We start from the raw sequence: 12,827 nt of genomic DNA, 5'->3' as shown, positions 1-12,827 counted from the left end.
GGAAAAGAGTACAGTTGATGTTTCGGGTCAAGACTTTTCAACAGGACTGGAGAAAAAAAGATAAGGAAGCTAGCTACATCCTTTCTCAAAGTCATAACATTCTCACTGCAAGTTATCTCTTTGGCAATTTTGTTCAAAGTCACAATACCCTCATCACAAAATGCTCCTTTTGCCCATTTTTGTTCAGCTGGTTCACTCTCCCTGCTCGAAGATCCTGGATCCTTCTTCAATGATTTGAAGCAAGGTTTCTGGGTCAAAATAGTTCAGAACACCCAGGAACTGATCAGGCTCCCTGTCTGTCTGAGGAGTCATTGCTATCAGCATCCAAATGTCCATACCTTTAAAAAAGTTGATAACCTTGCCTGATTTCCCTAGAAGGTTGTGGAAGATTATGAACATCTTCATCACATGAAAAATTGGATATTATGTTCATAAACACAATGTTCAAATCAAAATATTCAAAATACAATTCATAACCAGGGTAGCCTCCGACCTGATGGCATGAACACGAATTGTCTAACTTCCAGTAATTTATCTGCCTTTCTTTCTCTTTTTCCATTCCCCATTCTGTGTTCCTTCTTACTCTTTCTCTTCTCCTCACCAATCTATCATCTCCCCGGTGCCTCTCCTTCCCTTTCTCCCATAGTCCACTCTCCACTCTAATAAGATTCCTTCTTCTTCATCCTTCTAGTTTTTCCACTAATCATCTTGCTGATTCTCACTTCATTCCCCCTTCCCCCCACCTTCCCCTTCACCTGGCTTCACCTATCACCTCCCAGCTAGTGTCCCTTACACCAACCCCCCACCACAGTCTTCTTATTCTGGCTTCTTCTCCCTCCCTTTCCAGTCCCAGTGAAGGGTCTCAGCTTGAAACATTGACTGCTTACTCCTTTCCATAGATGCTGCCTGAACTACTTGAGTTTCTCGAGCATTTTGTGTGGTTACTCTATATCATATTCGTATTGCATTGCATTAGAATACAATGAGCATACACAGAATATGCTCAGAGACAAGAAAGAGATCAAATTAGATTAATGATTGGAAGAAAACCATTCCAGTTGATATTAATTTCATGAGAGCAAGAGTTGAAGATTGATGATGAGATTTTGAAATACTTGATCACAGCTCATACTTAGTACAACTCACCACAGTCAGATCTCTACGACTATAACCGGATTAAGAGATCTCAGAAGTGAATCTTATTAATATTCATACCTTTACATACTGGTCTATGGTCACTCCATGCTGCAAAAACTTCAGCAATTATCTGGCATGTGATAGTTTTGGATCCTTGCAGAACAAAGTCTTCATCACATGTAAATTGGACCGATGATCCAAGACTTCAGAAAGAAGAGATGAAAAAAAAGTGTTAGCTTTCGTGCTTTGTTATGTTAGAACTACACATTTAAAATAGACACAAAATACTCTGCTGGTCGTATTTTTTATAACTGACTAGTAATCCTTAGATAAGGATCAAAATCTATCGAATAGAAGCACTTTGCATACAATTGAAACAATAGCAGCCAGTGCATATTCCAGTCACATTAGAAACCAGGGTGCAAATTAACTAAATGGATATTATTACCCCTTTTTACCAGCCAAATCAAGCTGATTTGATATGGGGCTGTTTTCATGATGGTGTAGTGTCTCAAATCTGAAATGCATGTGAAATATATACGTGAAACATATAAAGAAAGCACATTGCCCTTCATAAATCAAAGTAATGAGTACAGTGGATGGGATGTAATGTTTAAGTTGTATAAGACGTTGGTGAGGCCTAATTTGGAATACTGTGTGCAGTTTTGGTCACCTACCTGCAGGAAAGATGTAAATAAGTTTGAAAGACAATAGAAAAAATTTATAAGGAATTTGCTGGGACTGGAGGACCTGAGTTACAAGGAAAGATTGAGTTTATTCCTCAGAATATAGAAGATTGAGAGGAGATTTGATGAAGGTATACACAATTATGAGAGGTATAGACAGGGTAAAATGCAAGCAGACATTTTCTACCGAGGATGGGTGAGATTACAAACAGAGTTCATGGGTTAAAGGTGAAAGGTGAAAACTTTAAGGAGAACATGAGTGGAATTTTCTTCACTCAGAGGGTGGTGAGATCGTGGAACAAGCTGCCAGCACAAGTGGTGCATGCAAGCTTGACTAGTTTTGACATGAACTAGATGGGCTGAAGAGCCTGTTTCTGGCTGCAGCACAGCCTGATATGGGGCCACCAATGGAAATTTGAATGGAAAATCCTACAAAAGGTAGTGAATTTGGCCCAGAACATCACTGGTAAAGCCCTCCTTACCACTAAATACATCTACATGAAACACTGTTGTAGGAAAGCAGCATTCATCATCAGAGATCCTTACCACCTAGGCCATGCTCCTTTCTCATTGCTACCATCAGGCAGAAAGTATAAGAGCATCAGGACCCACACCACTAATTTTAGGAACAGTTACTACCCCTCAGCCATCAGGCTCTTGAAAATAAGAGGATACTATACTCATACATTGGGTTGTCCCCACAACCAATGATTTCACTTTAAGGACTCTATCTTGTTATTTCACGTTTCGCGATTTATTGCTATTTACTTATATTTGCATTTGCACTGTCTTTTGCACTCTACTTGATATTTCATTGATCCTGTTACAGTCAGTATTTTATAGATTTGCTGAGTATGTCTGCAGGAAAATGAATCTCTGGGTTGTATGTGGTGATATATACTGTATGTACTCTGATAATAAAATTCACTTTGAATTTTGGAAACGATGGGGACATGTGATGGGGCAGTAGCTGAAGAATAAATTTTGCAGCTGGCTGCACTACTGACATAATTGCAATTCACAGAAAGGCACCAAACAACTGGTTACCTGAAATCAGAACCAATTCGTACTCCATGTTCTGGCTCTCCGGGATCTGGACACGAGTTGGATGGGTGCTTTACTCCTCCCTCATTCACTGAAAAAGATTGCAAACAGGAAAAATTCCATCAACATTCTTTTTTCCTATTATTTCTCTTGTGTTGTGCTTTGGTCACAAAACAAATGGAAATAAATAATAAAAAAGTGATACTTAAGTGATCCAGCAAAAATACTTAAGATATGAAGACGCTAATTAAAGAAGGAATATGCATTTGAGAAGCACTTCATCAAACCATCCAAATGCATTGCCACATGTAGCATTAATTATATTATTTTTTCCCCAAATCTTGCTATCATTAGAGAGAAATGATGCAGAATCAGGCCCAATGGTCCATGTTGATCATCTTTACACGAATCCAATCCAACCAACCAATTAAATTCTCCCAACATTCCCATTAAATATACCCAGAATGAGCCATTCATCTACACACAAGGGCCCATTAACCCAACAACCCAAATATGTTTGGAAAGTGGGAGGGAACCCACACAAATGTGGAACCTACGCTGGAGATAAGGATTGGAATTGGTCACTGGAGCTGTGGGTCAACAGTTCCAATACGTTGTGTCACAGAGTCATTAACCCATTACCTGGTCTGACACAGGTTCAAACAGCATGATGATAGGCCCTTTGGCCCAAATCATCCCTGTTGGCACAACTAAGCTGGTCCCATTCAACCACATCTGTCCCTATTCCTTCTCAAATGTTCTTATTCATAAACATTACTGTGCCAAAGTCTTAGGGACATATATATAGTCCCTAGTGGCTGCCTAAGAATTTTGTGCAGTAATGTATTTGTCAACGTGGAGCAGAGAGCAAGTTTGTAAATCTGGCAGGAGCAAACCATGTTGTGAATGGCTGTGGGAGGTGAATGGGCAGGTGGTAGAGAAGGAGTGCTAGGGCAGAGAGTAGTGCAGGCGCATACACACCCAGCCCTGAGTCACCAGGCAAGGTAATTTGATTCCAAACAATTGGTTTATTGATCATTACACACCGTCTCTCTGGTGCTTCCTGCATTCTCCCTTCTCCCAACCGTGATTCCTTCCCCTGATCCTTTCCTGCTCTCGGCCAACAATAAAGACCCATATCAGAATCAGGTTTATCATCACTCACATATGTCATGAAGTTTGTTTTTTTGTGTCAACAATACAATGCAATACATAAAATCACTTCAGTACTGTGCAAAAGTTTTAGGCACCCTATGTGTCTAAGATTTTTGCACAGTACTATACCTGTTATAATTGCACCTGCCTCAACCACTCCGTTTGGCAACTTATTCCAAGTATGTGCCACTGTCTGTGTGGAAAATGCTCCTCAGGTTCCTTTCACATCATTTTCTTCTCACCCTAAATTTAGGCCCTCAGATCTTAATGTTCTAATCCTAGAGAAAACGTGAGTGCATTTAAAAGAAGACTCCATGCATTTTTTTTTAAGCTTAGGATAAATATTTGCTTTATTTGTACAGTACGTATATATCGAAACATTGAAGCATCCAGTGAAATGTGTCAAAGGCGTCAATGACCAACAAAACCTGAGGATGCGCTGGGGCAGCCCGCAGGTGTCGCCACACTGCCTCCGCCAATATAGCAAACCTAGGACTTGCTAATCACGATTCGAATATCTTTTGGGCTGTGGGAGGGAACTACAGCACCCAAGGAAGCCCAAGTTATCACAGGGAGAACATACAAACTCAACTTCAGACAGCGGAGTTGAACTCGATTATTGGCATGGTAAAGCATTACACTAATCTTGATGTTCCCCTGCTGTACAATGTTATATTTGGAATTAGTGTTAACATGAAATCCTTGAAACTTATCCAACAGCAAGATGAATGTACAGTTAGACAATGAGGTGTAATATCATAATGAGGTATAGAGTTCCTCTTTTATCTAAAGGACCATTCAATAGTCTTATAATACCAAAGTAGAAGGTGCCCTTCACCGTGGTGGTATGCGCTTTCATACATTTTTATCATATGCCTGATGGAGGCAGGGAGAAGAGAGAATGTCCAGGGTGGGTGGGATCTTTACTTATGTTGGCTAATTTACTGAGGCAGCAAGAAGTATAGACCGAGTTCATGGAGGGGAGACTGGTTTCTGTGATGTGCCAGGAATAATACCATAAGACCACAAAGCATTGCAGTAGAATCAGGCCATTCAGCCTATTGTGTCTGCACTAATAGGGCAGATGGTTGGAATCAACGATTAGTGGGAAGATAGAGTCACAGGGTCATGGAAAATGACAGCACTGTAACAGGATCTTCAGTCTATATAGACTGTGCTAAACCATTTGAACTACCTAGTCCCATTGACCTGCACCTGGACCATAGCCCTCGAGACCCCTCTCATCCAAGCACCTATCAAAACTTTCCTTAAGCATTGGTATCAAAATTGCATCCACCACTTGCTCTGACAGCTCGTTCCACACTCTCACCACCCTATGAATGAAGTTTCCCCTCGTGTTCCTCTTAAATATTTCACCTTTCAAACTTAACCCATGATGTCTAGTTCTAGTCTCACCAAAACTTAGTGGAAAAAGTCTGCTTGCATTTACCCTCATAATTTTGTATACCTCCATCAAATCTCCTCCCAAAGTTCTATGTTCTAAGGAATAAAGTCCTTCCCTATTCAGTCTTTCCTTATAACTCAGGTCCTCCAGTCCTGGCAACGTCCTTGTAAATTTTGTCTGTACTCTTTCAAGATGTAATGGGGAAATGTTCTCGCATGTCAGTTACAGTGTGCATCAGGAATCTTGGGTAAAGTTTCACATGATGTCAGGTGGCAGAGTATAGAACCTATACAGCTTTTGAGGACAGGAGTAGAGAGTGTCAGCAGATAGGAACCGATTAACATGAAGAATGTGTGTACTCTTCAAATGTTTGACAAATTAAATAAAAGCAAACATGGCATAATAATTCTGATGTGCCAATTTTTCAAAGCCTGGTTTACGTAAAGCTGAGGAACAAGCATCAATGAGATTCGCCTACAATTTATCAGTTATATTGAAATTGACTTTTTTGGTGTGAAGTTTCCGCAAGTTTGCACTTAGGTTGGTTTTAGTACAGATTACACAAAATAACTGAAAATGATCAAAAAAGAATGCAGAATTTCAGGAATACTTTAGTTTCTGTAGTCTTTTACAAGAGTTCAAAATTATTCCAATAGATGCCAAACACACCCAAAGACTGGCAATCAAATTACACACTTCTGTAAATTCCTGTAAACTGGGCCTAAGAATTTGTTCTGACCATAAACTTCCCAACACTGTAATCCATCTGCCACTTCTTTGCCCATTCTCCTAATCTGTCTAAGTCCTTCTGCAGCCCCCCTGCTTTCTCGACACTACCGGCCCATGGTATTGTTTGCAAACTTGGACACAAGTCATTAATTCTGCCATCCAAATAATTGACAATTAAGACCATAAAACCATAAGATATAGGAGCAGAATTAGACCATTTGGCCTATCAGTCTGCTCTGCCATTTCTTCATGGCTGATCCATTTTTTCCTCTCAACCCCAATCTCCTGCCTTCTCCCTGTATCCCTTCATTCCCTGACCAATCAGGAATCTGTCAACCTCCGCCTTAAATATACATCAAAAGAATTGGTCCTAACACCTCCACCTGCGGAACAGTGGATACTTCCTTTTACAAAGTTGAATGTTTTGACAATTCATTATTAAGAAACCAATTAATGTGTTCTAATTTATCTATCAAATGATTGTGTGACCTCACCATATCATTGTTTTTAACATATCGAGGAATATTTCCTTAAATCAACTCAAATTATTTTCAAAATTGCCCAACTACACCCAAGTTTGATCGATTTTCCACTCAGCAATGTGCAAATACACTTGAGCAGAAAAATACTATTTCCATGTTATGTGGGGAAGTCATAAATTCACCAATGGTGATTTATTTTCCATTCCCATATAGTCTTAGTTTCTGCCGGCTATTGTGCAGATTTATTTTTAACTGTTTCTTCTCCATTTGTATTTAGTTGAGCAACAATATTATACCAAGTTTATCATGCGTTCAATTGTTAGGGTAAGTTGTAAACAAAGATAATTACAGCTAGTTAAACGAAATTTATTGGAACTTCTCAGATTTGGAGGCCATTTAACTGGGGTTCAAATATATCAGTGGCTGCCTGCCATAAACTTGAGCCAAATGGACTTTATGTTCTCTGATGATTAGTTTACGAGTTCCTAATATGTGAAAGAGACTGAGAGCTCCATTCGATGCCTCTTTCTCTGTTACTGGATTGTTTTCCAATAAGTAATTACACAGGGAGTCAAAGTCATTTCTCATTCATTTCAAACAGAAAGTTTGTAGGAGCAAGCTGAAAGATCACACGGAATTGGTACTTAAAATAACAGGTGATTTATTAAAAAAACTTGTGCACACCACTAAAACAGTCAAAGCTAATTCACTTGAGCATGAATTTTGTATAGCTTTTACATTCTCAGATGATGAGATTAGTCCATTTATTCATTATGCACCACGTTGTATGACGTAGGCACCATGATTGCTCTTGGCAAATCTTTCTATAGAAGTGGTTTACCATCGCCTTCTTCTGGGCAGTACCTGTATAAGACTTTTAAGGGTCCTTTAATAGCCTCTTAGATAGGTACATGGAGCTTAGAAAAACAGAGGGCTATGCGGTAGGGAAATTCTAGGCAGTTTCTAGAGTAGGTTACATGGTCAGCACAACATTGTGGGCTGAATGGCCTATAACATGCTGTAGATCTCTGTGTTCTAAGACAGGTGACTCCTGTCATTATCAATATGCTTCAGAGATCGTCTGTCAGTCGTCAGTGGTCATGTAACCAGGACTTGTGATGTGCACCAGCTGCTTATACGACTATCCACCATCTGATTTCATAGTTTCAAGTGACCCTGATCGGTGGGGATAAACAGGTGCTACACCTTGCCCAAGGGTGACCTGCAGGCTAGCAGAGGGAAGGAACTCCTTACACCTCCTTTGGTAGAGACATATCTCAACCCCTCCACAGACTATCAGCAAAATTAGATTTTGAGGATAGAATGGTGGCTGCAGGAAGACTTAATTATGTAACAGACTATGTTCTGACTACAGAATAAAATGATTATCCACAGGCCTAAGGTAATCCAAATTTCCATTCCAATAACGGGTGCATGCTATAACATAATTAGTGAAATTCCTGAAACCTGGGTGTCAACATTGCTGCATTCCATGTCTTTACTTTTTGTCCATGGTTCCCTGTAACCACATTAGCACAATCCACATCCCTATTTACCAGTTAATAGTTCTCATTACTCTTTCCCCTATAACAAGCTCTATTGGATCAATGTCATTGAACACCAGGACCTCCGGTGCCATGGCAACAATACACTGAGCACCCAATTATTACCAATAATTAAAGGTAATACCAGCGTTCCGGAAACACAGCAGAAAATGCTGGAAATATGTAAGAAGTCTGACATAAGTTATGAGGGCAGTAAAAGGGTTATCAGACAGTCTGTTGATTCCAAACATTAACTCATTTCTTTGCTTTATTGATGTGGTTGACCCGCTGGATATTTCAAGAACCTTCCTCAACATTTTGAATTATGAGCTTTGACTAAAGGTTTTGTGTTATTTTCAGTTTTTTTTATGTCTGTGGTCTGACAGCAAGGTATGCATTACCGTTCAACATCCAGCTACCAGAAATACAAGATGCTGGAATCTGCAGCAACAATCTAATGGAGGAACTCAGTGGGATGAGCAACATCAGCGTGGGGGAAAGGAAGTGTTTGTACTTCTAAACGCTAGTGAGAACAGACCGAGAACCATCAAATATTCCTCGTACCTTAACCCATTCTTTCCTGGGATAATTCTCGTGAACCCCTCTGTACCCTCTCCAATGCCAGCACACCTTTCCTGCATTCAAGGGCACAAAATTGCTCACAATACTTCAAGTGCGGACTGAACAATAGCTTATAAAGCCTCAGTATTACATCCTTGTTTTTTATATTCCAGTCCACTCAAAATGAATTCCAACATCTTATTTGCCTTCCTTATCATGACTAAACCTGCAAATTAGTCTTTAGGGAATCCTGCACAAAGAATTTGAATCTCAGATTTCTGTATTTTCTTCCATTTAGAATATAGTCTATGCCTTTATTCCTTCCACCAAAGTTCATGACCATACACTTCCCAATCCTCTACTCCATTAGTCACTTCTTTTTCCCTTCTCCCACTCTTGTCTAAGTTCTTCTGCAGACTCCCTGCTTCTTCAACTCTTCCTGCCTCTATTGTCATTTCATCAGAAAACTTTGCCACGAAGCCATCAATTCCATCATCAAAATCATTAAGATTAGATTAGATTCAACTTTATTGTCATTGTGCCGAGTACAGCGAATAAAAAAAAGTGCTACAGCACACAAATATAAAAGTATTGAGACAGTAGAATATGGGTACAATACTGCTTAGTGCTGTGATGTGAGGTTCAGCAGGGTCACAACCTCAGGGAAGAAGCTCTTCCTGTGCCTGCTGGTGTGGGAGCAGAGGCTCCTGTAGTGCCTACTGGATGGGAGGAGAGTAAAATGTCCATAGTTGGGGTGAGATGCATTCTTGATAATGCTTTTTGCCCTGCCCAGGCAGTGCTTATGGTAGTTGTTCTCAATGGTGGGCAATTGGGTGCCAATAATCCACCGGGTAATTTTCACCACATGTTAGAGCGCTTTGCGGTCCGGTATGGGACAATTGCCATACCACACTGAGATGCAGTTTTTGTATTATATTAACATATGATATAAAAAGAAGCACTCCCAATACCAACCCCTCTAGAACTCTAGTCACCTGCAGTCAACCATAAAAGACAATTTTTATTTCAAGTCTGACTCCTGTTAGTCAGCCAATCATTTATCCATTCTACTACCTTTCCTGTAATGCCATTGGTTCTTATTTTGTTCAGCAGCCTCATGAGTAGCACCCATGGCACATAATTTTAAGGTGATTGGTGGAAAGTATAGGGGGGGGGGATGTCAGAGGTAATTTTTCTTTTTTACGCAAAGAGCACTGGGTGCGAGGAAACTCCTGCCAGGGTTGATGGCAAGGGCCAATAGCTTAGAGATATTTAAGAGACATTTATGATCACATTGATGACAAAAAGAAGTGGAGGCATATGTGACAGGGGAGTGTTGGATTGATCCTAGAGTACGTTATAAGATCGTTACAACATTGTGGGCTTGTACACTACTGCATGTTCTATGTTTAGTTTTAAGTTCCACAACAGCATTTTTACACAACAAGAAGGTACTTAAACCAGAACCTACTTTATCCCCACAAAAATTTAAACAATTGAAGACAAGTGCTAACTGTAATTAGCAAATGATCGAAATTCCATTTGTGCCGTTTAGCTTCAAGATAATTTTCGAGATACATCCTGATGACATGGCTAATACCCTTGTTTAATAGATACAGTACAATTAAGGGATGAAGGGCTTGGTTGGATAATAACTACTTCTGGTCTTTCATCAAGATCCATAGAATTATCGGTTTAAATATGCGTGATGAGAAGTCAGTTGCACCAAACAGGCAATTAAGTATCAGTAACATTGATTTCACTCCCAAACTCCATTTCCAGTTAAGTCAATGAAAATAAATTTCTGAGGTGAGTACCGCAGGCACTCTTTTGTATGCCTATTGCAGATTGCAACGTGTATGCAGATTAGCCATTTAACAATCCACTCAGTATATTAGAGCAAACGCGAGGAAATCTGCAGAGGCTGGAAATTCAAACAACAACACACACACAAAATGCTGGTGGAACACAGCAGGCCAGGCAGCATCTATAGGGAGAAGCGCTGTCGACGTTTCGGGCCGAGACCCTTCGTCAGGACATGTATATTAGAAGTCATTCTATTGTGTTGCAGAATGATACAGAATGGAAACAGAGCCCTCGGCCCAATTTATCCATGTTAACTGTATTACCCTACTAGTCTCGTATGCCTTCCTGTTAGGGATTATAGCAGACATTAATTCAAATCCTTGGTTTTATCATTTCAGAGGTTTGTCCCGTGGAATTGCAAAGAAAGAATGGAAGCAGCACTACCTCCTTAAGAGTCTACAGAGATTTGGCATAACATTTAAAACTTTGACAAACTTCTATAGCTGTGTGATGGAGAGTATATTTACTGGCTGCATCACAGCCTGGTATGGAAACACCACTGTGCTTGTATGGAAAATGCTACAGAAATAGTTGATAAGGCCCAGCCTACCACAGGTAAAGCTCTCACCACCATTGAGCACATCTACACGGATCATTGATGCAGAAAAGCAGCCTCCATCATCAGGGACCCCCACCACCCAGGTCATAATCTCTTCTTGCTGCTGCCTTCAGGAAGAAGGTGCAGGAGACTCAGGACTCATACCATCGGGTTCAGGAACAGTTATTACCTCTCAACCATCAGGTTCTTAAACCAAGGGCGATATCTTCGCTCAAGTTCATTTGCCCCATCATTGAAATGTTCCCACAGCCTGTGAATTCACTTTCAAGGACTCTTAATTTCATGCCCTTGATATTTATTGTTTATATTTATTCATTAATGCTTATCATTTCTTTCTTTTTGTATTTTTACAATGGTTGCCTTTTATACACTGGTTGAACACTCAGGTTGGTTTGGTCTTTCACTGATTCTATCATAGTTATTTTTCTAGTACGGATTTATTGAGTGGGCCCACAAGAAAATGAATCTTAGGTTTGTATGCAATGACATACACGTACCTTGATAGCAAATTTACACTGAACTTTGAAACAAGAACCAGTCTTTAGTTCTGAAAGTAAATTGCAAGCAGTAATCAGTTTGAAGGATGGTGGGGCGGAGACAAGTCTCTACCAAAGGAGATGTAAGATGCTCCTTCCCTCCGCTAGCTTGCAGGTCACCCTTGGGCAAGGTCTAGCTCCTGCTTAGCCTCCCAATGAGTGTCACATGAAGCCATGGGAACAGGTCATATGAGCACCTGCTGCATAACACAGGTCCTGGTTATGAGACGCCAGGCAGACAATCTCTGAACAGTATTGATAAAGGCTGTGATTACCTGTCTTGTAAAGACACTGCCCAGAAGAAGGCAATGGCAAACCACTTCTGCAAAAATATTTACCAAGATCAATGATAGTCATTAGAGAAAAGAGTAAGAACAACAGCGTGAAGTATCAGATTAAAAACAGATGAATAACCATGATCATCCACATGACATAATGATGATGAATTTAAATTTGAATTTAAAAGTACCGCTTGCAAACAGTCTTTACTGTGGAGCACAGACTGCTGGCCCACAGCAAAATTGGTTCACAAAATGGTACGTCAAGATGTTCTCATATGTTTCAGCATAATGTTAAGCAGTGGGCTCATGTTAATTGGTCTGCATCTAATCAGCAACTACAGTTTGTTATTTGCATCATTGTAACCAAGTTCAATGAAGATTGAACACCATGCTGATATTGTAACTAGAACATCAAACGTGGTCACAGAAGTAGCTGATCTGTCAATTTGTGTACTCAGAGAGTCAGCCCTCACAACACTAATATTTGCTGTTTGGAATCTCCATCCTCAGAAGCTTCTAGAGCATCTGTGTGAATTAGTTTGTCCCAGCAAAAGTGCTTAAACCTACAGATGTGTCTTAACAATTACAATGTGTTTCCACAGTAAGTATGTATGATAAAGGAACCATTTGTCAAACACAAAATATTCCAGTAAGAATCAGAATCAGTTTTATTATCAGTGGCATCTGACATGAAATTTCAAGTCAAGTCAAGTCAAGTCAAGTCACTTAACTGCTGGTACAGTACACAGTAAAAATGAGACAGTGTTTTTCAGGACCATGGTGCTACATGAACAATACAAAAACTACACTGAGCAACGTAAACCAACACAAAAACTACTCTA

At 40.0% G+C, this 12,827-nt stretch overlaps 1 protein-coding gene across 1 annotated transcript in view; it reads right to left on the bottom strand.

Annotated features, from left to right (window-relative positions):
• csmd3b (CUB and Sushi multiple domains 3b) overlaps positions 1-12,827 on the bottom strand; it is a 2,154,916-nt gene that overhangs the window by 758,104 nt on the left and 1,383,985 nt on the right. Inside the window, exons 8-9 of the mRNA XM_073038951.1 lie at positions 2,871-2,958; positions 1,216-1,340 (exon numbers count right to left, since the gene is read on the bottom strand). Of these exons, the coding sequence (XP_072895052.1) occupies positions 1,216-1,340; positions 2,871-2,958 (213 nt within the window). The remainder of the gene's footprint in view (positions 1-1,215; positions 1,341-2,870; positions 2,959-12,827) is intronic.

Source organism: Hemitrygon akajei, chromosome 1 (genome assembly GCF_048418815.1).
Source record: "Hemitrygon akajei chromosome 1, sHemAka1.3, whole genome shotgun sequence".
In the NCBI taxonomy this organism is placed as follows: Eukaryota; Metazoa; Chordata; class Chondrichthyes; order Myliobatiformes; family Dasyatidae; genus Hemitrygon; species Hemitrygon akajei.
The sequence above is the reverse complement of the archived record's forward strand: the minus strand, read 5'-3'. Positions and strand labels throughout refer to the sequence as shown.